General features: G+C 39.0%; 1 protein-coding gene across 50 annotated transcripts in view; it reads left to right on the top strand.

The window, feature by feature from the left end:
• shot (dystonin-like protein short stop) overlaps positions 1-24,268 on the top strand; it is a 956,738-nt gene that overhangs the window by 708,544 nt on the left and 223,926 nt on the right. For all 50 annotated transcript variants that reach the window (XR_011392260.1, XM_070087199.1, XM_070087187.1 and 47 more), the window contains one exon: positions 23,971-24,074. Coding sequence is in view for 49 of the 50 variants with exons in the window: in XM_070087199.1 (XP_069943300.1) it covers positions 23,971-24,074 (104 nt within the window). In the remaining variant the exon portion in view is untranslated. The remainder of the gene's footprint in view (positions 1-23,970; positions 24,075-24,268) is intronic.

The following is a 24,268-nucleotide window of genomic DNA, read 5'->3' as shown; positions in this document are numbered from 1 at the left end:
TTGAGCAAAAAGTTGAGCTAAGGGCTACTAGGAAAATTTTGTTTGCAAACAGTGATTGGACTAATGGAGTGATTTGAAAGGTACCAAGGTACTACAGTCATTAGAAATTAAACAACAAAAATTATGACAAACACATTATTGAAGATGAGACACCATCTCCTCCTTTAGCTACAAATGGGTAATTACACAAATAAATATTCATAAGAAAATAGAGGCTGAACAGTAAATGGTAAAGAAAGTGTTAATTAAGGATTAGAAATACAGCAATCAAAATATTAGCAAAAACACAATATTTTAAGGGGAATACCAGGTGGGGAGTACAGTACATTAAAACCAAACCATACCCCGGCCGGGATTGAACCCGCGGTCATAGTCTCAAAACTTCAGCCCGTCGCGTTAGCCACTAGACCAGCTAGCCATAATAAGATTCGTCCAACTAGGTATATTTCTACACCATAGGAAGGTTAGCACAGGCACCACTGTGACCACAGATGCAAGTTTTTACAGACGAATCTCCAGCTAGCGTGGCCGTGACGAGCTCTAGCTCAAGTCCCTTCACTGCCGTCAACATGACTCGCGAAATCGTAATGACATGATTGCAAACAAACCATACCCCGGCCGGGATTGAACCCGCGGTCATAGTCTCAAAACTCCAGCCCGTCGCGTTAGCCACTAGACCAGCTAGCCACAATAAGATTCGTCCAACTAGGTATATTTCTACACCATTTGTGGTCACAGTGGTGCCTGTGCTAACCTTCCTATGGTGTAGAAATATACCTAGTTGGACGAATCTTATTGTGGTTAGCTGGTCTAGTGGCTAACGCGACGGGCTGGAGTTTTGAGACTATGACCGCGGGTTCAATCCCGGCTGGGGTATGGTTTGTTTGCAATCGTGTCATTACGATTTCGTGAGTCACAGTACATTAGTCCTACTTAGTTTACTTAATGAGTACCTACAAAACTTTGCTTTAGAACATTCAAAATTTTGCTGGAATATATATTGTTTACTCTCTACATGTTTGTATTATTATACTCTTAGTGAGAGAAAGTAAGGATGGAAAAACTAAAAACAGGTAAGAGTGACTAAATTGACATCCCAAAGAGGTTTTTTTAGTGGTTGTCCGAACTTTTTATTCCTTCCTGATGGGCTTCAAATTTTCAGTGCTGGTTTACTATAACTTGAGGAAGGTTCATGCAACTATTATCATGTGCAGGTGCCCTCTGGTCAGTGTTATACAGTAAAGACCATTCCAGGGTTCTTGGAATGAGTTTGATAACTTTAAAAAGTCTCTTCTGATTGGGTTTAAACATTGAGCACTGATGTATCTTACATAGAAGAAGGCTGTGTATTATTGAAGTATGTAGTTGCACAGCTGTGGAAATATTTCCCTCATATATTTTGTTAAATATAAAGTACTTGAGTATACAGTACTTCTTTTGAATGGCTTCAATAAGCAAATCTTTATGGCCACTTCATCTTATGAAGAGGATAATTGGAAAATGCCTCTTTTGGTCAGCTAAAAACCTTTAGCTCTGGTATGTTTCCCTGAGTGCAAGTTTTGCATTATTGGGCTGAACAAGTCTACATGTGCAAATTTCATTAGATTGGTATATTGGTTTTCATCAGTATCAAGGATACCTCGTCTGTTAATTTCAAACCTTAATGTTGATGCATTTGATGAGGATGATACCCTGTAAGTTTAGGCTGTGTAGATGCAAATTTGCTAATATGCAAATATTAGAAAAAAAAGAACTATTCATTGGATTTTGTGTGATAACTGAAGAATGCCTTGTTTGGTCGGCTTCAAACTTACGTTCATGTGTCTTAGAGATTTAATTTGGGGGGTTTATAGTACATTGATATAAATCATACCTCCTACTCTGGACCACTTCAAAAGGTTAGGTTGCATAAGGTTTCTTAGGAAACAGAACAAGTGTTTCCTGATGTGGGTCTTGGATGATGACCCACCATTGGAGCTTTAAGTCGTCTGACAGAGACCTTCTGCTGGCTTACTGGTCCACCCTTTTAAAAATTATGGCCATAGTTGTAGCCATTTCTACACTTAAGAAAAAAAAAAGCCGAAAACTTAAATCTTTTGTATTTTAAAACTACACATGTAAATTTTTCTGCAATTTTCTGAGATAATTTTTTCAATCTAAAACCCAAAACAAATATTAAATTTTAAACAATTTAAAATATTCTTTTTTTTTACAGCTTTGTTCTACTAAGTGTTTGTACGAGTTTCATTAAGATCAGTCTGTTGGTTTTTGTGAGAAGAGAACCACAGGAATAGATTGTTGAGCATTGTGGAATGATTCCTCTTACACTATATATTCACATGTATACATATGCACGTGTACATACCACTCAAAAGTGTACTTGTATACAGATAAGCATACATATGCACACACTTGCACATGTACACAAGACCGGAAGTGAAGTATAAACTTTGGAAAAGCTGTAGACCTCACTCGGACATCTGGAACACCAGAGGCTCTTATCAGAATAACCTCTTGCGCTAATACTTGTCTGGTAAATCTAAGAGTAGGCTTCAGGAATCTGTCATTCTTGGCTCTTTATACATCATATGTCAGCATCGTCTTCAAGTATGGAACCCACACTTCAAAAAGCATATCATCAAACTGGAGAAAGTGCAGTAGTATGCGACGAGCATACCAGTGGAAATGAATAACAGCGTTAGAAGACTGATTTAGATTTAGAAGGCAGATTTAGATTTTGCCGCCAAAGCTGCTCTTATTGTGCACTCCATTTCCATCATGTGAACTGTAGCACAAGAATACATATATGGATACACAAAAAAAAAAAGCCTACGTAGGAACCAGGTCCCAAAAAGATTAACAGGCATACTTCTGGGTTTATATCTACAACTGATAACTGCTGTAAACATATTCAGGATATTTGCTTAATATATCTGGTATCTTATTTTCATTAACATATCACATACTGTAGGTTTTAAACTGTCTATATTCTTCAGTAAATGGACAGTTAAGGATAGTGTTAGTGATCATAAAGCTGATTACATGAGACGTAATATACAAAATTCTTAGGAAACGGTAGGGTAGACAGAGACTGGCTGTTTGAGAGGCGAAAAACGAGTACACTAGGGCATAGCTGGAATTTAGGCAGAGATGAGCCACGAGGATGTTGGGTAGTATTTTTTCAATCTCAGGGTGGTCAGGATGTGGAATGACTTCGATGAAGTGGGGGCGGCAGACTCCACACGTAGTTTTAAGAGCAGGTATGATAGAGCACAAGGCTGGGAGGGAGTGAATCTAAGCGGCAAGTTGAAAGGGGAAGGGGCGGCAGGGGCTGAGACTCGTTCCTCGCAACCGTGTATAGGCGAGTGTACATGCATATATACACACATATATGTTCACATAAACAAAAGTATACATTTGTACATGCACATGTTAACATATGTCCATACAATAATTCATACACAACAATACTTGTGGCTTAGCGCTTCTTTTTGATTATAATAATAATACACAACAATACATGCATATACATACACATACATAAAATGCATATGGAAATAAGTTTACACACTTTCAAATACATAGGCACACACTTGTATACACATGCATACGCACAGGATACGTAATATTAATGCTTATGTATGACAAGTGTACATGTGTTTATATATATGCACTAATTCAAATACATGTGGACTGGTTGAGATACATGTGTACTAGTGCGTTAGTACATATGTATGCTTTGTGTACCATTATTATATTCACAAGGGCAGAAATGTTGTGAAATTAGTGTACAGGCTCGGGACAAAGGCTATTGACGTCCCTGAAAGAGACCTCGGGGTGATCATAGTTCAGAGCATTTCGCCTGACGCACGCATCAGCCGAATAACTGCTGCAGCAAATGCCAGACTGGCAAATTTAAGGGTAGCTTTCAAGAACATTAACAAGGAAGCATTCACGACATTATATACGGCATATGCCAGGCCCATCTTGAAGTGTGTAGCTTCGGTATGGAACCTCCATCTGATCAATCATGTAAAGAAGACGGGAAAAGTGTAAAGTTTGCAACGAAACTAGCCCCAGAGCTGAGGGGTATGAAGTATAAGGAGAGGCTAGAGAACCTAAACCTGACACTAGAGGACAGAAGAACCGGAGGTGACATGATTACAACGTACAGAATACTTGGGGGAATTGATAGGTGGACAGGGAGAGTCTGAGAGGCGGGTCTCTGGTAAAAGCGATCACAGCTGAAAGTTAAAAGCACAGATAAGTCACAGGGATGTTTAGCCTTAAATTGGTCAGGAAGTGGAAAGACCTAGACAGTGAAGTGGGATAGGCAGAATAAATACAAAGTTTTAAGAATAGGTATGATAGGGCTCTCGCAGCCAGGAGAATGAAACAAGTAGAGCCCAGCAGAGACTTGGCCAGGAGCCGAGACTCGAACCCCTGCAACCACAGTTAGGCGAGTACATATACACAAGTATAAATCGCATACGTGTACAATTTCACATTTACATAATATTTGCACACATGCGCATGTACATGCATGCAATTGTACATGCTTACGCATACATATGTTGTGCTGCATTATAGTTTTATGACACCTTTGCAGTATTGTGTCTTCATTAACGTAGAGGGCTTACGAGATACAGGAATACCTTGCTCGGATCGCGCACCGACCAAGATATTTTTAGTTTACGAATAATATGGTCCGCAAGTGGTTGTGCGATGTTAATGTAGACAAAATATATAGTTAGTGTATAAGTGCGCTCAACTTGCCTCTTTACATTAATATTCCTCATTGATGCGCGTTAACGTAAACTAGGAATGGAGTAATTCTTTATATTACTAAACTTAAGTAATGAATCTAAGCAATAATAGTTTTTTTTTACATTTGTCATTATTTCATTTGTCTTGGAGAACTCCATGCAGACAAGATTACTAAGATTTAATTTCTTTTAATTATTGAATTGGTTTGTGTATACTAAAAATACTTGCATAGTGTTCACATTACATACTCGTATGGCAGCTAACATACTGTTAAAGCCAGCTCATCAAAATATAAGTGTACTAATTAGGTTTTGTTATACTACGGAAGCACGTTTGTCTTGAGTTCAGCAGACGGAGGATCAAGCCTCCAGTACGTCTTGCGCTGAATGACCTACTTGGGTTTAGCGCTTCACATTAATTATTAAAATTAAAATCCAGGTTGTGATATCAGTTCCGTTTTGTAAAAACAGATGGAGATTGAGTGATGATGTTTCCTTCTTTGGGTCATCCTTCCTAATTCTGAACGATTAAAAGTTTGAGTTTTATCAGTTTAATAACTTGCTGTTTTAATCCTACCTTAGTAGGAAATGACCAATATGTTTAAAAATTACGGGGAGTTCCTGTTCTTTTCGATCATACAGGTATTTAAATACCTTCATGGCGTTTGTTTAAACTGTACCATTGTTCAGTTCCTAGCAGTAGTTTACCACTGTTAAAATGCCTTTGAATATATCTGTAGCACATTTAAGTGTAATTTCCATCTATTCTTTCGTTTTTCATTCTCGGTTAAGAGCATAAGAGTAATTTGCTTGTAATTACATCACTTGTTCTTCTATAGACGATTCCCAGCTCCAGCAAACTTTATATATGCAGTCTTTTTTTATACGATGGAAGCTCATCACTAGAATGAACATATACTATGATCAGAAATATGTTAGTATCGGTTATTATATGTACGAGTATCTTGGTTATTATGTGTATATAATATGAGCAGTTGTCAGTGGGATAAATATCACAAGATTCTAACTGTTCATGTTGGTGATAAGTGGACGTTGTTTTTGTTGTGGATGTTTATGGTGAGCTACATTAGAATGAGGCAGGGGTGAAAGTTGCTGCGTGTGGGTGACATAGTTTTGATGGCAGAGTCGGCACATAAGCTGTTGACACTTCTGAAACTGTGAATTATAGATTTTAAGCTGAAGCAAGAATTCATTAATCGAAACGAGTTGGAAATTGGTACCTTTTTTTTTTATATTCGTTTTGGGTCGGCAGATGGATACGTGAAAATAAAAGCTACTTTAGGAATTGTAAAAAAAAAAAAAAAGTTGAGTCATGTATATTTAGAAAAGGATTTTATAACTCTAAAGCAGGCACGGAAATGACATTGTTGTGGAGGAGGAGGGTGATGTCATCACAAGGTTTAAATCGCCAAGCTGTGATGTATATGTTCTTGAAAATGTAAGGGTCCTTCATTACTGTCTATCAGTTTATGAAGGATTCTGAGTTTGTTTATGCCAGGTTGTTTCACTGGAGCGGCCGTACTTCCAAGTGTAGTAAGAAGTTTGGATGATGCAATGCTTAACAATTTCAACCACAGTTATGAAGCATAGTTTTTAAGGATGTAGATTAAAGCGGTGAGTAGGTATGAGTGTGGGTGTGTGGAGGTTCCACTGGTAATGCTAGGAAGGGATGCACAGGGTTAACTCTTTAAGTATATTTTCTTTTAAGGTAGTTAATAACATCCACAAAAAAAAATGCTAAAAAAATATTTACGTATTGGAAGATTATGGAAGAGAACAGGTTGGTCATATCAGTTATATAAAAAGGCTATATATAAACCGTATTAATAAGTAGGATAATTGAGGTTCATAATATGAGAGATTACTGGAGAGACATTGAGGTGGGGTTGGAGGGAGGGGTTTAGCGTGGGCCGTGGGGCGGTGCTCTGGACTAGAGCCCACCACCATCCTTATATGGGAGCACCCTGGACGACCCTCACCTACTGCGTCCCTTCAGTACCACACCACTCGACTCGATGCTGCTCTTTGAGCAATTGTGAAGTCATAGGTGTGAGACTAGTCTAGGGTTTTATAAACTTGTATTCTATAAACCTTTTATTTTGGGAATTACGTGAGTTCCCTGTAGGAACTAAATTAATATGTTGCAGCCGGCGAGTGCATAAAACCCGCTGGCAATATGCAACGAGTTCCCTTTCATCTTACGAATTACTCATCCCGCTGCTTGTTTTGTTTTTTTATGGCTATATTTTACGATGCAGACATTGCTGTAGGCATTATACTAGACTAGGTCACCTTGGACATAATTTTTTAGACTATTGCAACAATAGTTTTAATTATGGGATTAAGGTAGAGCTTAATGACGTGTTAGTGGCTGGGAATGTAGGGAGGTCTGAGTCAGGATAGGAGGACGGGACTTGGTCCAGTTTCACGCACGCCACTGTACTCTAGGGAGGTTCCTTGATGCTTGAGGGGATCTGGATTTAAGTTTCCCCTCCCCTTGGATCGAACCTAATTGCTTCCCAATACCTGGAAGCTGTATAACCCTTTTGGGTTTGGCGCTTTTCCCTAATAATCATAAGCTGCTTTCTCCTTTGTGCTGATTATTTGTGTGATAATCTCATCTTATTCCTTAATTCAGCGTCTTTCCATGGCAACAATAGGTATTAAAACAACAGTTATTAGTAATGCAGGAAATAGTGATCGGTAACGTGGGCGTTGTTCATCTCTTGGGCCATGGCGACAGTATTGAGGTGTCTGACGTCACAGGCGTGGGGGCAGACGCATGTATGACCTCCCTCCCTCATTTGTTTACCAATCACGTGTTAATCACTAAGCAAGTTTTGCTTTATTGAGATGCACAATTAATGTAAGTATTGTGCTATTAATCCAAAACAAGAAACACTAGATGTTTTGTGTAATGTAGACAGGTGCGTGGGCACGGGGTGGGCGGAGCTTGGGCATCAGAGCTGGGGCAGGGACGCTAGCCACTGCTCAGTACCCCCAGGTAACCGGTGGAGGGAGTGACAGCCTCATCGTACACCCGCCCACATGCCAACCTTCTGTGATGGAGTGCTGTATTGTTCGCTCTTGACATCGTGGTTTTTTTCGGGTGTTGCAGACAAGCGTGGTTACTTCTGTTTAGTTCTTTTAATGAAAATAAAGCATTAATAAAGGATATTGGTGCGGCTTCCTAATAAAGAAAAATAATGGAGTCTTGGTGAAAGGTGGAGATCGTGGTTGATGGTAAACAGTAAAAATGGAGAGTTTCAACAGTAGGATCCTGCCAGGCGGGTGGAGTTCCATTCTTGAACACACAAGTAGTACTAAAAGTATGAGCCATAGTTCGACCTCTCACGTTGTCTCCTCACGGATGTCAAGTTCACACTCTAGCTCCATGACAATGACGCACATGTCAAGCTCAACGTTTTCAAGTTCGAAAAAGCTTACTTTCGGTGAAGCGCAATCTAGCGTGAGAGGCGACACGTCCTGTGGGAGTGTATCCATTGCTAACATGGGATGCCGGTCTCTGCCATCCAGGGAACCCATTTCCACACAGTATAATGTCTTCATACCCGCGAGGCGGCGCTCCAGTGAGTCTGCCTCTAATGTGATCTCGGGTCTGCGAAGCTCTAGCATTTCAAGCTCAAAAATAACCAGGCCAAATACTGAGAGGTCAGACATGAATAGATTGAGTTCCAAGGGGTTAGACGTTAATTCACACAAATCAAGAAGTGTCAGTACGAAGTCCGGTAATGGTAGTTCTGTTATAAAATCTGATGTCGCTAATTCTAGAATTTCGAAATTTCGTTCATCCACTACCGGGGCATGTCGTTCAACTTCAAGCGTTTCTAGGCCAGGAGAACGTGCATCAAATTTAACGAAGACTGCTAAGGTAAGTTCAAGAAAATTAAGCACCACAGGAACCAGTAGGCAAAAGACAAAGGCGTCAGTTTTGGCTAAATCTAGTCAAAATAGCGGCACTCCTCTCATCTCAACTGCCCGGCGGCCTTCCACTCCGGCCGCGAAATTTGACCGTACATCAAGGAAAGATGAATCTGAAGAGAGCAAAAATATCAAAAGCCGTAGAAACTGTAGTTCGTTGCTAGAGGAGTCGGGTCCCACCACCCGAGCAAGCGTGGATAGCACAGACAGAAATATTAGTGCTTCACAACAGAAAACTGCACCTGGTGGCTCGGATATTGCACTGCCAACACAAGACCCTCGTGTGCGCTACGGAAGGACCACTACCAAGGGAGACCGCACCGTCACTGCTATCTTCGTAAGTGAGCGTCTGCTTTGTATGACTCGTGCAGGTTTAGCGCTTTTTTGCGAATATAATAAATTAAGTGTTCATCTCGCCTACCATATAACCTCCAGAAATTGTGATGTTTTTTGTAGTTAGCAAATTAGCACTACAGCTGATTTTTTTTATAATAGAAAATGAGATGGTGAGATTGAACTTGTACCTTTGTTGCGGATTTAAACTATTTACTCTGGAAGGTGACATGGCACTGGTGAGAACCTTAAACCCCAGCTCCCCAAGCACTCTTTTTCACATATGCATCCCACACTTGCCTGCAACTCGGTAATACCCGTATTATATTCTTCATTTGTATAAAAGTTTGATTACACAATATTATTTACCAATACTAAATGATAAGTAGGATATCGAATTTTGTATTTACAGAAGAAATGCAGATTCAGATATGGTTTAGAAAGACACGTAAGCAAACACTATAACATATTTATTAGAAAACGTTTCGGTCCTGGAACCTTGATCACTTCTGTGATCAAGGTTCCAGGACCGAAACGTTTTCTAATAAATATGTTAGTGTTTGCTTACGTGTCTTTCTAAACCAACTTGTCGGTATTTATTACCAAGGTTTATACCAGATTCAGATATAAATTGGTGTATAGAAAAATGATTCCAGGTTTGCCTGCATGCAGAGTCAGTCAAATTTAGGCTTTGACTGTAACGAAAGGAAGAATATTACATAGGGCAGACTTAATGAAACAAAATAAACCTTGGTTAGTAGAATAATAGGAAATGCTTTTGACCAACAGTTATGTATTTAATGCTGTTACGTATTTAATTCGATTAATGCATAGTGATAAGTTTGATTGAAAGATTGATAACCATAAAAAATTATTCAGGAGGTTTGAAAGATTGATAACCATAAAAAATTATTCAGGAGGTTGATACCAGGGCCGGATTAAGAAGTCTGGTGGCCTGGTGGCTAAAGCTCCCGCTTCACACACGGAGGGCCCGGGTTCGATTCCCGGCGGGTGGAAACATATCGACACGTTTCCTTACACCTGTTGTCCTGTTCACCTAGCAGCAAATAGGTACCTGGGTGTTAGTCGACTGGTGTGGGTCGCATCCTGGGGGACAAGATTAAGGACCCCAATGGAAATAAGTTACAGTCCTCGATGACGCACTGACTTTCTTGGGTTATCCTGGGTGGCTAACCCTCCGGGGTTAAAAATCCGAACGAAATCTTATCTTATCTTATCCGGGCCCTAGGCTATTCAGATTGGCGGGGCCCCTTTGAGTTACGGGTAAGCGAAGCGACCCCTTCCAGCTTGGGGGTGGGGGTCGGTGTGAGCCTGTTTAAGGTCTAATTAAATACATTCTGGCTATTTAGATTAAATTTAATAGGGAAAGTACATCAAGACAACCAAAACCATTTACCAACAGCCATTATAACTATCTTGTTAAATCATGCATTTTAAAGAGAATAAACTCAAGAGAGCATAGTATTACTAGATTAGGCTATTAAAGTAGTGACATCATGTACCTATTATATTCAGCATAACCACTACAGCACTATTATTCCCTTTATAAATCACTGACCATTATTGTTATTACATCATGCATAAGACTATCAAATCATATAAACTCAAAGTAAAGAATTGTTTATATTCACAGGCACTTCTTAAATAAACTTTTTTCTGGATTTCATATTGGCAAAATCATCAATTATATTCTGAAAATCAATATTTCTTGTTAGAACAGACTCAATGGTCAACAAGGCTAGGTTACACAATTTGTCTTGGCTCATCGTTGAACGGAGCTGGTTTTTCACTCTTTTCAAAACAGAAAATGAATGTTCTCCTTCACAGTTAATAGCTGGAAGTGTTAGGTAAAGGCGATACACTATGTCAACATTAGGGAAGGTTTCTGAGATACCTGCATTTCTTAAATATTTCAAAGCAGCTGAGGGCGCACATTTTTCAGGTGGAGCTTTAATCTGATTCATATACCCAGAAAAATGAACTATTTCTTCAACAAATGTGTCCTGAATATCTGCTGAAAGGTGGTGTTGCAACTTTAATGCAGCTTCTCTCAATTCTGCATCTGGCATAGTAGTAATTTTGAACAGAAATCGAAACTTGTCATTGAGATTCTGGTAGATTTCTTTTCACCAATTCTGTAATCAGTGAATCCAGAATGACGAAGTATGTAGCTGTCTTACATTTCTGCCTTGGTAGCAATACAATTTCATTGTCTGGCTCTTCAAAATTGCGTTTCCTCTTCCTTGACCGCTGATGATCAGCCCGGTAACTGTAGTCTTTCACCAGCAGTTTAGCTTTCTCTTCAAACATTTCAAAAGCTTCATCATTGCGAAGTGAGCTTACAAATTCCACTAAGCCTGCATAGAGGTTAGCACAAGTAGCCATTTCAATTTCAATTTTCTGAAGTGTCTTGTTCGTGGCATTTAACCGTTCCAGTATACAGTCCCAAAGCACACAGAGTAAGGCCAATTCAAAATCTTCCAATTTTGATGCTAAGCTGGCTGCTTAGCTTCTTGTAGTTGCTGTCTGGTCTTCATCCTCTGCTGTTTGGATCAAAGCAGAACGTATTTCAGCAAAGCTGTCTTTCAAAGCATGTGTTGCATCATGCTGCGCTGACCACCTTGTTGTTGATAATGATTTGATGACATCTCCATGAATGGTTGACTTGAGTATACTCCACCGATGCGTTGAAGCAGAGAAAAAATTAGAGTGCTTGTAAAAGTCCAAAAAATGAAACTGCAGCGACACAACACTCCGCAGCACATGACCCAACAAGATTAAGAGAATGTGCTGAGCAGGGCACATATTCAGCAAGTGGGTTGATTTGCTTGATACGGGCTTGCAATCCATTATATTTACCCGACATGTTACTTGCATTGTCGTAGCTCTGGCCACGGCAATCCATAATAGAGAGATCATGTTCAAGCAGAGCATCCAGTGCTACATTCATCGTTTCTCCATCATGGCCTGAAAGAGGAATGAATTTTATAAAGCGCAATACAGGCTTACCACTGGAGTCGACAAAGCGAACAATGAATGTCAATTGATCTGTATGTGAAATTTCAATTGAGATCTGTTATTGAAATGATAAAGACTTAGACAGGACAAAGTGCTTTTAAAACCTACAAACGGAAGTCAGTTTGCGTTTTTAGGTTTTTCTTTATAGTATTTTTACCAAAAATGCGTCTTTACTGGTCAAGTAACCCTATCAGGTACCTCCCTTAACATTTAGAGGCGAAAACAAACATTTATCCATACACATCAATGTCTATCAACAACACTTCAGTTAATTTGTCACAGTACAAGTCTAGATAACGTGTAATTACTACAGAAAATTGGGAGAGGAATCTCCCATACTCACCCATTAGTGGGAAAACACAGCTGTTCTGATGTAAACAAAGGCGTGTTGAGTGTTGCCATCTATGGTTAGCTGGTCGCTGCAGACATAAGGGTCTGCAGCGACCAGCTAAGAGGATGGGGCCAGGAGCTGTGAGACCTAGGGGTCTGCAGTGATCAGCTACAAGGAGGGGCCAGGAGCTGTGAGACCTAGGGGTCTGCAGCGATCAGCTACAAATCAATTTTACTCTCCAAACGCTTGAACTTTTTAGGTAGGGACCCCTTTGCACTTGCACCATGTGTGCAGTCTTGGATGAACCCCTTGGACCATGGGGCCCTAGGCAAATGCCTAGTTTGCCTATGCGGTAATCCGACCCTGGTTGATACTGATCTTTGGGCGTTCGTTTTAACGGGATATTTACATAGTCTAAGTAATAAGCTATTATTTTAAGAAAATTGTTGTAGTTATGTAAGCTGTACCTGTTATATTTTCATAAATTTGTATTCATTAAATTATTCTTGCATAGCCTATTTAAAGAATGGTATTATATATTTTTTTTTTGTTTTTCTTCAACAAGTCAGTCGTCTCCCACCGAGGCAGGGTGACCCCAAAAAAAGAAAATCCCCAAAAAGAAAATGCTTTCATCATCATTCAACACTTTCACCACACTCACACATTATCACTGCTTTTTATAGTAGTATTATACTATAATGTCTATGTTAAGTCAGTTTACTCATGTCCCATGAACGATGTTTTAGTAAAGATAACTCGTTGGTAAATTAGATACATGTGCAACACTTGGGTATCTTTAATGAGGAAACTTTTCACCGCAGTGGCTTCATCAGTCCATACAAAGGAGAATGGTGAAAAACGGGTTGTGTGAGGTGATCAGTCCCTCGGCCTTGAGTCGATGTAATCAGTCCGTCAGTTTGAAAAGAATGCAGCATATGTGCGAAGAAGTGGCTTATATACTGTAGGCAGGAGAGGTGCAGCAGTCGCAGGTGGTATCACATTTGACAAATACAAATGTGAAAGTAGGTCATGCCTAACTAAAGGTTTGGCAAGTGAAGAATTCCCTATAGTATTAAGATCCCAAGATGTTGCTGTGTCAGGCAGGAATGTAGATAAATGGTTCAGAGAACCAACAAGCTGATAAATTAGACACATGTGCAACACTTGGGTATCTTCAGTGAGGAAACGTTTTACCACAGTGGCTTCATCAGTCCATTCTCCTTTGTATGGACTGATGAAGCCACTGTGGCAAAATGTTTCCTCATTAAAGATACCCAAGTGTTGCACATGTCTAATTAATCAACTTGTTTGTTCTCTGAACCATTTATCTACAAAGATAACTCTTATCGATATGAATGGTACTATTTTCCATCAGACTTCATTTAGCAAATGTGTATTTCTTGGGAAGCGTTAAACTTGTAGAGGTTATATCGTGCCTGAGGAATAGGAAGGAATCAGATTTGATTCGAAGGGTGGAGTGGCTCAGATTCTCTGGATCAAGGACCCTTCACCAGTATGAAGATACCTCTTGAGAGGGTTTAACAAATAGAATAAGATTAATATTTGATAGTAAGGATAGTGAACGAATGGAGAATATTAAATCCTGCCCTAGCCAGTCAGTCCAAGATGGCAGTACGGAACTTTTTTTTTTTTAACTGTCAAAATTATTGTACCTTTAAAATAAACGTACTATTCCAAATTCTGTACATAACAGTTCAGCCAGTCTGCTAGTCATGCTAGACAGCATGGCATACACCTAACCCTCAGATACTAATTGTGCTGATAAGTACAGTATGTTCACATGCCATACATTGTTATTGCATCAGTTTACTAAAGAATCAAAGGTAGGCTCACTGTTTTTCCTGTTGCCCTTTGGTACGAACTTCTCCACTGTCTCCCTGCACTTTGTGGTCATGTTCCATCATTTTGTTTACTGTCTTAACCTCTAGCTCGCTTAGCCAGTGCACCTCGTGTAGATGTGCCTTAATTTAACAATGACCCTGCAGTCTTTCTACTCATCACGTTCTCAATTCTCTTGTGATTTGTAACCAGGTATTATTTTCCTTCATAGAACCATTGGTTGATATTCTTAAGTTGGTTAGTTACAGTTAGCTTATTAGAATAAATGGTTTTATCATTGTACGTTTGTTTGGTGGAAACCTGGTGTTTCACTGTGTGATCCATGTGACAGTGGTGGGGATGTTGATGAAGCATCGTTCAGTTTCTAGGTGTTCCACGTAAAAGTTTAAGATGGCACTGATGGGAAAGCCCATTCCCATTTGTTTATAAAGCCTGTTACTGAAAGAGGAACAGTTGAAGTAAATAGAGTTCAGTCAGGTCAGCAAAATCTTTGGAAGGTCAGTGGCTTGTGGTGGATACCTTGAAGAGGGAAGTGGCGTCCAAACTTAGTTTCTTGTTTTGGGATAGAGGTGTCTCCAATGCTGGTAAGGAGGTTGCCAGAGTGCTTTAGATGAGCAGATGAGCGGGGCTGAAGGACTGTGGTATACCATCTTGGAAGATTGGCAGAGGAAGGCTCACACAGGACTGTGGTGAGTATGCCCTACAGGGCATACTCACCATATAACCTTCCTGGAAGTTACTGCCATTGTATCTGTGGTTTCTAGCGATTGTCCAGTTGATTTGATTTGTGTAGGGTTGTGGCAAGTGAGACCTATAACACCCCTTATTATCAGAGTCGGTTAAGATGTATGATGATAGGGTGTTAATCAAGGATTCACAACTCTTCTTCCATCAAGAATAGGCTCAGCAGTGTGGTGATCAATGTGCAGATTGGCCCTCTTATTTCTTGTAGTTTTAAAGATTTCCTTTAGTAATGTTCGAGTTCCTCGGTGCATTAGCTCAGTAAGCTTGGGTGGCTGGAGTTACTTTATCATTTCTTAAGTCTCGTTCACAAAGTAGATAACACCCTAAAATTCCAAGTTTACAGGAAGCCTGCAAACATAAGCAATGATTGAAGTGTGAAGTGGAAGACAGGCATAAGTAAAGATGTAAATAGGGTACTGAGGGTCTCTCTCAAAGAATGGACTCAAAATAATGGGTTTGGAATTTATAACTTAAGGTTAGGAAGGGTTTAGGAAAAATATTGGTTCAGAAATAGTTGTTAATGAGTGGAACTCTCTTCCTAGTAGGGTCTTTGACTCTAAAACCTTGGGTAGTTTCAAAACAAGGTTGGACTATTATATGAATGAGAGAGAGGTTGGATTTGAGTGGAACTTTTATGGTTTGTGTTAGTAGGGTTTTCAAAGCTGATTCCTTGGGTAGCCTATAGAATAGATTTGACAGATATATGTTAGAAGGTTTGTATTTGAGAAAGACTAGTCTAGTATGGACTAGTAGGCCTCTGCTGCAGTGCTCTGTTAGTCTTATTTTGAAATGCATCAGCAATTAACGATTGATGCCATTTAGGGGAGGTACGGTAAAATATACAGTGGTACCTTGGCTTATGAGTGCCCCAACTTACAAGTTTTCCGAGTTACGAGCTGCTGCTCGGTCATTTTTTGCTTTGAATTGTGACCCAAAATCCAAGTTACAAGCGAGCTTCAGATACGCCACCACTGGTTGGCACAGTGAACGCCACAACAGTGCAGATGGTTACCTCACCGTGGAAGCCTCTTTTGTGTTGTGCTTGCATTTTGTGCAGTTATTTTGCCAAATTTTTTTTCTAACCATGTGTCTTAACCCTTTCAGGGTCCAGAGGCCAAATTTCAGTGTGCACCAGTGTCCAAGAATTTTCAAAAAATAGTTTTATTTTTTTCTTATGAAATGGTAGAGAATCTTTTTCTTAAGGTAACAAAACAAAAAGTACAAAATTTGCTGGAAAATTGACGAAATTATAGCGAATTTTGACGTGTCAGTGATATTTATGCATCAGCGATTTTGCTGACTTTGACTCCCATTTTAGGCAAATTACCTTATTCCAGTCGACCAAATTCTTAGGTATTTCACTAGTATTACTTCTATTCTATTGATTGAGCACAAGAAATTGCCAACTCAACTGTTTCAACTACAAAATAGTGATTGGTAGTTTGGATAGTTTAGTGCAAAGTTCAAAATATTCCAATTTCAAAATATGGTCCAGAATAAACAGTGCAAGCATTCCTGGCACTTAACTAACATTTCCTCTGTTCATTAGTTACGTTTTCAGGCGTTACAAATGAAATCCATTTTGATTTTTAATTCACAAAACTAATTTTTATTCAAACCAAAAAATAGATTTTCTGTCATGCAGTATTGTAATAATTGTATAAATAACATCAGCACATTTGTGAACGTATATTAGACTCACCAGTTGGCGTGTTTTAGACGTGTGAGGTCATTTGTTTACTCTTGAGCATCGGCAAAAATTTAACATTTCCGCTACTTTGAGCTCAGTTTCATGCCATTTTCAGTACTAAAACCAATCAAATCATCTCTATTTCTGTAATATACCTTCCATTCTATCAAATGAGACCAAGAAATCGCAAATACAACTATAAAAAACATACGAAAAAACACTGCAAAGTTGCTGTTTTAATCGAAAATGTCTTTTTTTTTTTTTCTCTCATTATGCACTCTGTGCTGCAGGATTTGTTTTATGTGGTACACACATACCACATTGATGTATTCTCTCATATCTAGGCCCAATTTACCGCTCACAGCTTAGTGAGCTGAGCTCATGGCGTAGATATACGGTTTGGACCCTCAACGTAAAGCCTTAGATCTACAGCACGGACCCTGAAAAGGCTAATTAAGTGCAAAGGGTAGTGCTGAGAAAAGGAGGAGGATGATGATGTCCATTGAATTAAAGCATGAAATCATAGAAAAACATGAGCAAAGTGTGCTGTAGTCAACTTGGCGAGGCAGTACAAACATAGTACAGTGGAACCTCAAATATCGAACTGCTCCCAACTCGACCAATTATGTAAGTGTATTTTTGTAAGTGCTTTTATAAGTGTATTTTTAAGGGTCTGCAATGAACTAATCTAATTTACATTATTCCTGATGGGAATAAATTCATTCGGTATCGGCACTCGAACAGCCGTCTGGAACGAAGAAAGTTCGATATTTGAGGTTCCACTGTATGTACTTCGTGCCTTATCGTAGAGAAGGTACGAGGCATTTACGCTGATTTACTTCCAAGATATTCGCCCAAAACGTAGGCCTATCTCCTGGCTTGGGGGGGGGGAATTCCGAGAAAATCGCTTTTGTTTCAGTGTTTTACTTATGAAACTAGTGATCTAGTGCAGTTAGCTTCACAAACACTGTTTTCTCTTATAATAAGACTTCAGAAGGGCAAGAATGGGAAGAAATGGTCAGAGCAGTAATTATTTTTACCTCAGGAGTGGCCGCCACCACTCGTCATATAATGACATTTTATTCATTCTAGAGTATATATCATGTTTCTATGTTATTCATATTGTTTATTATATCATATTAGATCAATTGTGATAGGTAAATAAGCCCCCTGAGAGCTAGGAATTCCACTGGAACAGATTAATGGCATTTCAGTTTATTTCAGTGAGGAAAATTGATTTGATATACAGTGGAACTCCGGATTTCATACTTAATCCTTTCCAGAAGGTTGGTCTAAATCCAAAACGTACGAAAACCGAAGTAATATTTCCCATAAGAAATAATGTAAATGCAGTTAATCCATTTCAGACACACACACAAGCATTAACAAAAAATACATTTTATAGAGAATATCTATAGTTTTACTTAGAGAAAACAATGAGAAATAAATATAAAGGACTAATGAAATGGATAAATGAACATTTAAATCACTTCTACCTCTATTGAAGAGTCTTGTTGGAGTATGGAAGACAGTGAGGAGGGGAGAGGGAGGAGAGAGTATTGTTTGGAGATAGGACAAAATACTACTTGAATATGACGCTAATATCAACTCTACGGCTTACTTATCTATTGCAATTCATCTATGACATACTGTAATAAACAACATTAATAACATAGAAACCCATTTTATTCATTCTAGAGTATATATCATGTCATTACATATGTGATTAGTGGTGGCTGTGGCAGCTGCAATTCTCTCTCCTGCTGTGACTACATATCTTCCCATTATTATAAGAGAAAATGTAGTGTTTGTGAGGCTAACTGTGCTACATCAGTTTCATAAGGAAAAACATTGAAACAATATACATAATTTATAAATAAGAAATATTGTATAAAAACATAATAGAATGTAAAGAAATAAAGTGGTTATTGTATGTATACTATAGTACACACTTACCTTGGAGATGCTGGCAGAGGTGTAGGGTGGTGGAAGATAGCACAGGGTGGCATATGTTGTCAGTGGCCCTATAAACCTCCAACAACATTGGAGGAGTTAGTTTTGTGTTGTTCTTTTTCTATCGCTTAACTTACTTGCTACACTCTTAACCCTTTCAGGGTCGACAGGCCCTCTCCCAGACTTGTTCTCAGGGTCGCCAAATTTTCAAAAAAAAAAAAATTTATTTTTTCTTATGAAAAGATAGAGAAGCTTTTCCTGATCATAATGACTCCAAAAGTATGAAATTTGATGGAAAACTTGTGGAATTATGCTCTCACGAAGTTAGCGGTCTCGATGATGTTTACGCATCGGCGATATTGCCCCCTTTGAGCCCTATTTTTGGCCAATTCCAGTGTACTAGTCGACAAAAATCATAACTATTTCGCTTGAACTCCATTTTTTCTATCGAATGAGTACAAGAAACCACCCATTTACTGATTTCAACTATCCAATAAAGTGGTCAGAATTTAGCAGTTTTGCCAATTTCACACAAATTTCAAAAGATGCCAATTTCCAAATAGGGTCCAGAATAAACAGACATTCCTGGCACTAAAATAACATTTCCTCTGTTCATTAGTCACATCCCCACGCCCCTCTTACATTCTTTTGCTTTCCACTTTGAATTTTTATTCTCGCAAAAAATAGAAGCTTTGCTGTTATGCAGACTACTGCATTTGTGTAGAAATGGTATAAATAATATCAGCAACTTGTGAAAGAATATTAGACTCGCCAATTGACGTGTATTGGACGCGTAGCATGATTTGTTTACTTTTGAACTTTGGCAAAAATCGAAGATTTCTGCTACTTTGAGCTCAATTTCAAGGTACTTTTCATTGTAAAACCAATCAAATTCCTCTCAATTTCTGTAATGTCTTCCATTCTATAAAATGAGACCAGGAAAACTAGAATACCGTCATAAATACCATACGAAAATACAGTGCAAAGTCGCTGTTTTAAACCAGAAACACTGTCAGATTTTTTTTCTCATTACACACTGTGTGCTGCAGGATTTTTTTTTTTGTACTGCACACACTGACCACATAGACCCATTCTTTCATATGTAGGCCTACCAGCTTTCTCACTAGATTTGAGGGCACTAAAATTTAGGTGTACTAGTACGTCAAAAACCCTGGTGCGTAACCCTTTCAGGGTTTCCGACGTAAACCCTGAAAGGGTTAATGCTATACAGTACTTTATCGCTGGCTTGTGCTATAGCCTTTATCGACTCCTGCTGCTTTAGTATCGTACATATCGTAGAATCACTGAAGAATTCTATTGTGTTTCTCACCTTCTTTATCAAAGGGCTGGCACTCTGAACTTTCTTTGGCCCCATGGTGGCTTATTTAGCAGTCATGAGCACAAAAAACAATGGATTATTACGAAATGTTTCGGACTGAGTTGCAAACTTATGAGCGGACGCGTCCAACACATATGATTTCCGGATGGAGGTATGAAATCTCAACCAAAATTTCACCCAAAAGTGTTCTAAATCTGAATTGTACCATATGCGGACTGTACAAAAACTGGAGTTCCACTGTACAAGCAAATCGAGATAAGAGCTGGGTCACAGAACTAATTAAACTTGTAAGTCAAGGTACCACTGTATATGACGGGGAAAATCCCCACACCATTTTATAAGTTTAATTGGCAAATTGGCACCTGCACATTCACTGACAATCTAAACGTTTCTAAGTAGAATAAATCAGTGTTGGCTTCAAACTGACAATGAGAAGAGACTTTGAGTTATTGTATGAAAAAGAAATTTGAGAATGAGGCTATACAGTGGACCCTCGGTTTTTGTGTTTAATCCATTCCAGAGTGATCGGCAAAAACAGAAACCATTTTCCCCGTAAGAAATAATGTAAATCCAATTAATCCATTCCAGACACCCAGAAGTATTAACAAAAAAATTTTTAACCTTACAGATAGATTTACATGCACAAAAGAATGAACATTCAACATGACACTTACCTTTATTGAAGGCTGTTGTTGATGGATGGAAGACCAGGAGGAAGGGAGAGGGAAGAGGTTATTTTTTGGAAGGGAAATTCCCCTCCATAAGAATTGTTGGTACCAAGTCCTTATCTGGGGTCACTTCCCTCCTTTGTTTTTTAATGCCAATAGGACCAGCTCGAGTCACTGGACCCCTGTCGCACTATATATGTCCAGGTAGGTCTGTTTCTGGCGTCTCTTTAAGACTTGCCTAAAATGGGACATGGCATTGTCATTGTAAAAGTCGCCAGCATGGATTGCAACAACTTTTTCAGGGTGATGTTCCTCTACAGATGAATGCACCTTAGTCCACATTGCACAAATCTCCTTAATCTTTGAAGAAAGCACCTTCTTCCATCTCTCTTCCTCCTCCTCTGAAGCAATTTCCTGAGCTGTGGTTTGTTGCTGGTGCAGATGAAGCTCTTGCAGCTCTTCAGTGGTTAGCTTTTCACTGTGGTCCTCCACCAACTCTTCCACATCCTCGCCACTCACATCCACCCCCATGGAATTCCCCAATGCTATAATTGATTGCACAACAGGTGTAGGGTTGATAGGGTCAGTCTCAAACCCTTCAAAATCCTTCTTTTGGACACAATCTGGCCACAGTTGTCCCCAAGCAGAGTTTATCGTCCTGGAAGTCACTCCCTGTCAAGCCTTATCTATAAGGCTTGTGCAGTGGAAGATATTGAAGTGATTCTTCCAGAACTCTCTTACAGTCAGTTCAGAGCCCGAGGTTATCTCAAAACACCTTTGAAACATTGCTTTGGTGTTCAGTTTTTTGAAGTTTGCAATGATGCTGGTCCATGGGCTGGATGAGAGGAGTGGTGTCAGGAGGCAAAACTGAATTCCTTAGACAATTGGTCTTCCAAGTCTGGAGGATAAGCAGAAGCATTGTCCATTAACAGGAGGCACTGGAGTGGCAATTTATTATCCAAGAGGTATTTATTCACACTTGAGCCAAATACTTCATTGAACCATTCCAGGAAAATTTCCCTCGTGGCCCATGCCCTACTGTTAGCCTTCCACATCACACACAATTTACTCTTGACAACACTGTTTTTCTTGAAAATGCTTGGATTTTCAGAGTGATACAGCAGTAAAGGCTTCACATTGAAATCCCCACTAGCATACCACACAAGATTGTTAGCCTGTTTCATAGGCTTGTTTCATAGGCTTTTCCTCCCACATGATGTAGGTCCTCTTTGGCATTTTCTTCCAAAACAGGCCTGTTTTTTCACAATTGAACACTTGTTGGGGTTGGAATTTTTCAGTCTCTACATAACCTTCGAATTCCCGCACAAATTTTTCAGCCGCTTGTTTGTCTGAACTGGTACCCTGCCTTACAGCCCTGTGTATACCACTTAGGTTCTTGAAATTTTTGAACCAGCCTTTGCTGGCCTTAAATTCACCAGCATCAGCACTTGTTTCAGGCAGTTCCTTTGAGATCGTCATGCAACTGCCTTGCCTTTTCACAAATTATCGACTGCACAACACTATCTCCTGCTAACTCTCTCTGATCCATACCAACAGTTTCTTTACTTCTTCAGTTGCTTGGGATCTCTGTTTGGTTATCGCATTCACCCCTTTCACAACATCAGCTTCTGATTTCTTTTCTCTTTGCCACAGTGGAGCTGATAGTTGATGGCGCCTTCCTGTACGTTCTGCCGAGTTTGGCTATGCATATGCCACTCATATTTTTGAAAGATTTCTTTTTTCATTTCTACAGTGTTTCTCACTTTCTTTACCAAAGGACTGGCACTAGGAGCTTTCTTTGGGGCCATGGTGGCTTATTTAGCAACCATGCACAATAAACAAGTGCCAAAAACAATGGATTATTGCAAAATGTTTCGTATGACCTGGCAGGAGATGTTCACTCACCGAGAAACAACGCGACACTGCCTGAGAATGCGTGTGGGAAGCGGCTTTGTCTGCGCACTGGGCACTGGACAGGTTCCGTACCATCGATGAAAACGGAACTAAAATATTGATGAAAAAAGTTGACAAACTGAAATTGGTGATAATGGAGATCAACAAAAAGGGAGGGGCCACTGTATACCATTGATCATAGGGCACTTGCATTGCAAATACTGTAGTTGCATGAACCTTTCCCTATTTACATTATGCCATCATTTGAAAATTTGAAGCTGATTGGATAGTGTTTTCTTGAGTTATTAATATAAATCTTAGAGGAAGAAAAAATGTATTTGAGAATATACTGAAAATAAAAACTTGAGGGCTCACTGAACTTGTGAAACCTTAATAAAAAAAAAAAAGAAACATACGAGTGCTAAGTTTTTCTTCTCTTGGTTACCTTCTTTGTAAAAAATTTTGGAGTCCTAAAAGAAAACACTTGGTTATTCCCCCTGCACACTGGCAACTCCAGATTTCATCCCATCTATGAACTCAGAGACAGGGACATCAAAGGGATGAAGCCAATTTTTTTTAAACTGGTACCTACACAGTCCAATAACTATCCAAAGTGTCGTGTAAGATAGATTAGCTGAAGGATTGAAGCAGATCAGATGAAGCATTCACAAATTACATTAAACATATATTTAAATTTTCACATGTTAAACAAAACTGACAAATCAGCACTAACATAGCCCAAATTGCAGTACAAAAACTAAATACACCAGTGCTTAAGATTTGAAGCCACTCAAAAAAAGGCAGTCTTGGGTTAATGCATACAAACCAGTTTAATAAATTTAGCAAGTAAAAATTTACACAGCTCAGAGTGAAAGCCAAACTTTCTTTTTATTAAGGCATCCAACAATTGGTTATTTTAGCTGTGTTAATAAATTGTCAGATTACTGCTTGTTGTTCTGTAAAATGTATCAGTCATTAAAGATTAGAGCCACTCAAAAAAATATATTGTTACCATGATTAAACAGGAAAGAATCCACTACACAAGTGGTAAATGTACCCTTGAGAGGCTATTGAAAGTCATTTGCTCATTCCATGACTCTTGTTGAAAAAAAAATATGTATATAATATAATTTTCTTTAATTATTTATTTAGTTATAATGCATATGCCAGCAGTTACAATACATACACCAGCTTCAGAAATTTAAAGCCAATAAGATGAGGCATTTTCATGTTAAAAATGAAAGACACTTTGGAGGAAAAGAAAAGTCTAGCAGCCACTTAACAGTACCTCTTCAGGTATTACTAAATAGGATTTATTCATTGTATCTTGCCTTTTAATAGGTTTTATAGTTCCATAAATCTAATTCTTTTGTCTGTTGTGATTGTGACAGTTCCAGTTGGAGGACCTAGCACCTGTCAGTTTGGAGAAGACTTTCCGAACAGAGCTCAACCTGCCTGAAGTCCGCCCTGACCACTCCATTCCTATGATCATTGAGTTAGTCATCACTTATTTTTGTTTGTCATTTCCCTTCATTACCCATGGGATTGTTTTACTTTCCCTGTGGACAAAGTCATATTGTGAATTGTTGTAAATCTTTAAATTACATAATTTTTTAAGCACAGTTTTGTTTTGTGTAATGAATTATGTTGAGTTAATTTCAAGAGGTGAAAATTCTTAGTTTTGTATGG

Source organism: Cherax quadricarinatus, chromosome 21 (genome assembly GCF_038502225.1).
Source record: "Cherax quadricarinatus isolate ZL_2023a chromosome 21, ASM3850222v1, whole genome shotgun sequence".
NCBI classification, from domain to species: Eukaryota; Metazoa; Arthropoda; class Malacostraca; order Decapoda; family Parastacidae; genus Cherax; species Cherax quadricarinatus.
The sequence above is the reverse complement of the archived record's forward strand: the minus strand, read 5'-3'. Positions and strand labels throughout refer to the sequence as shown.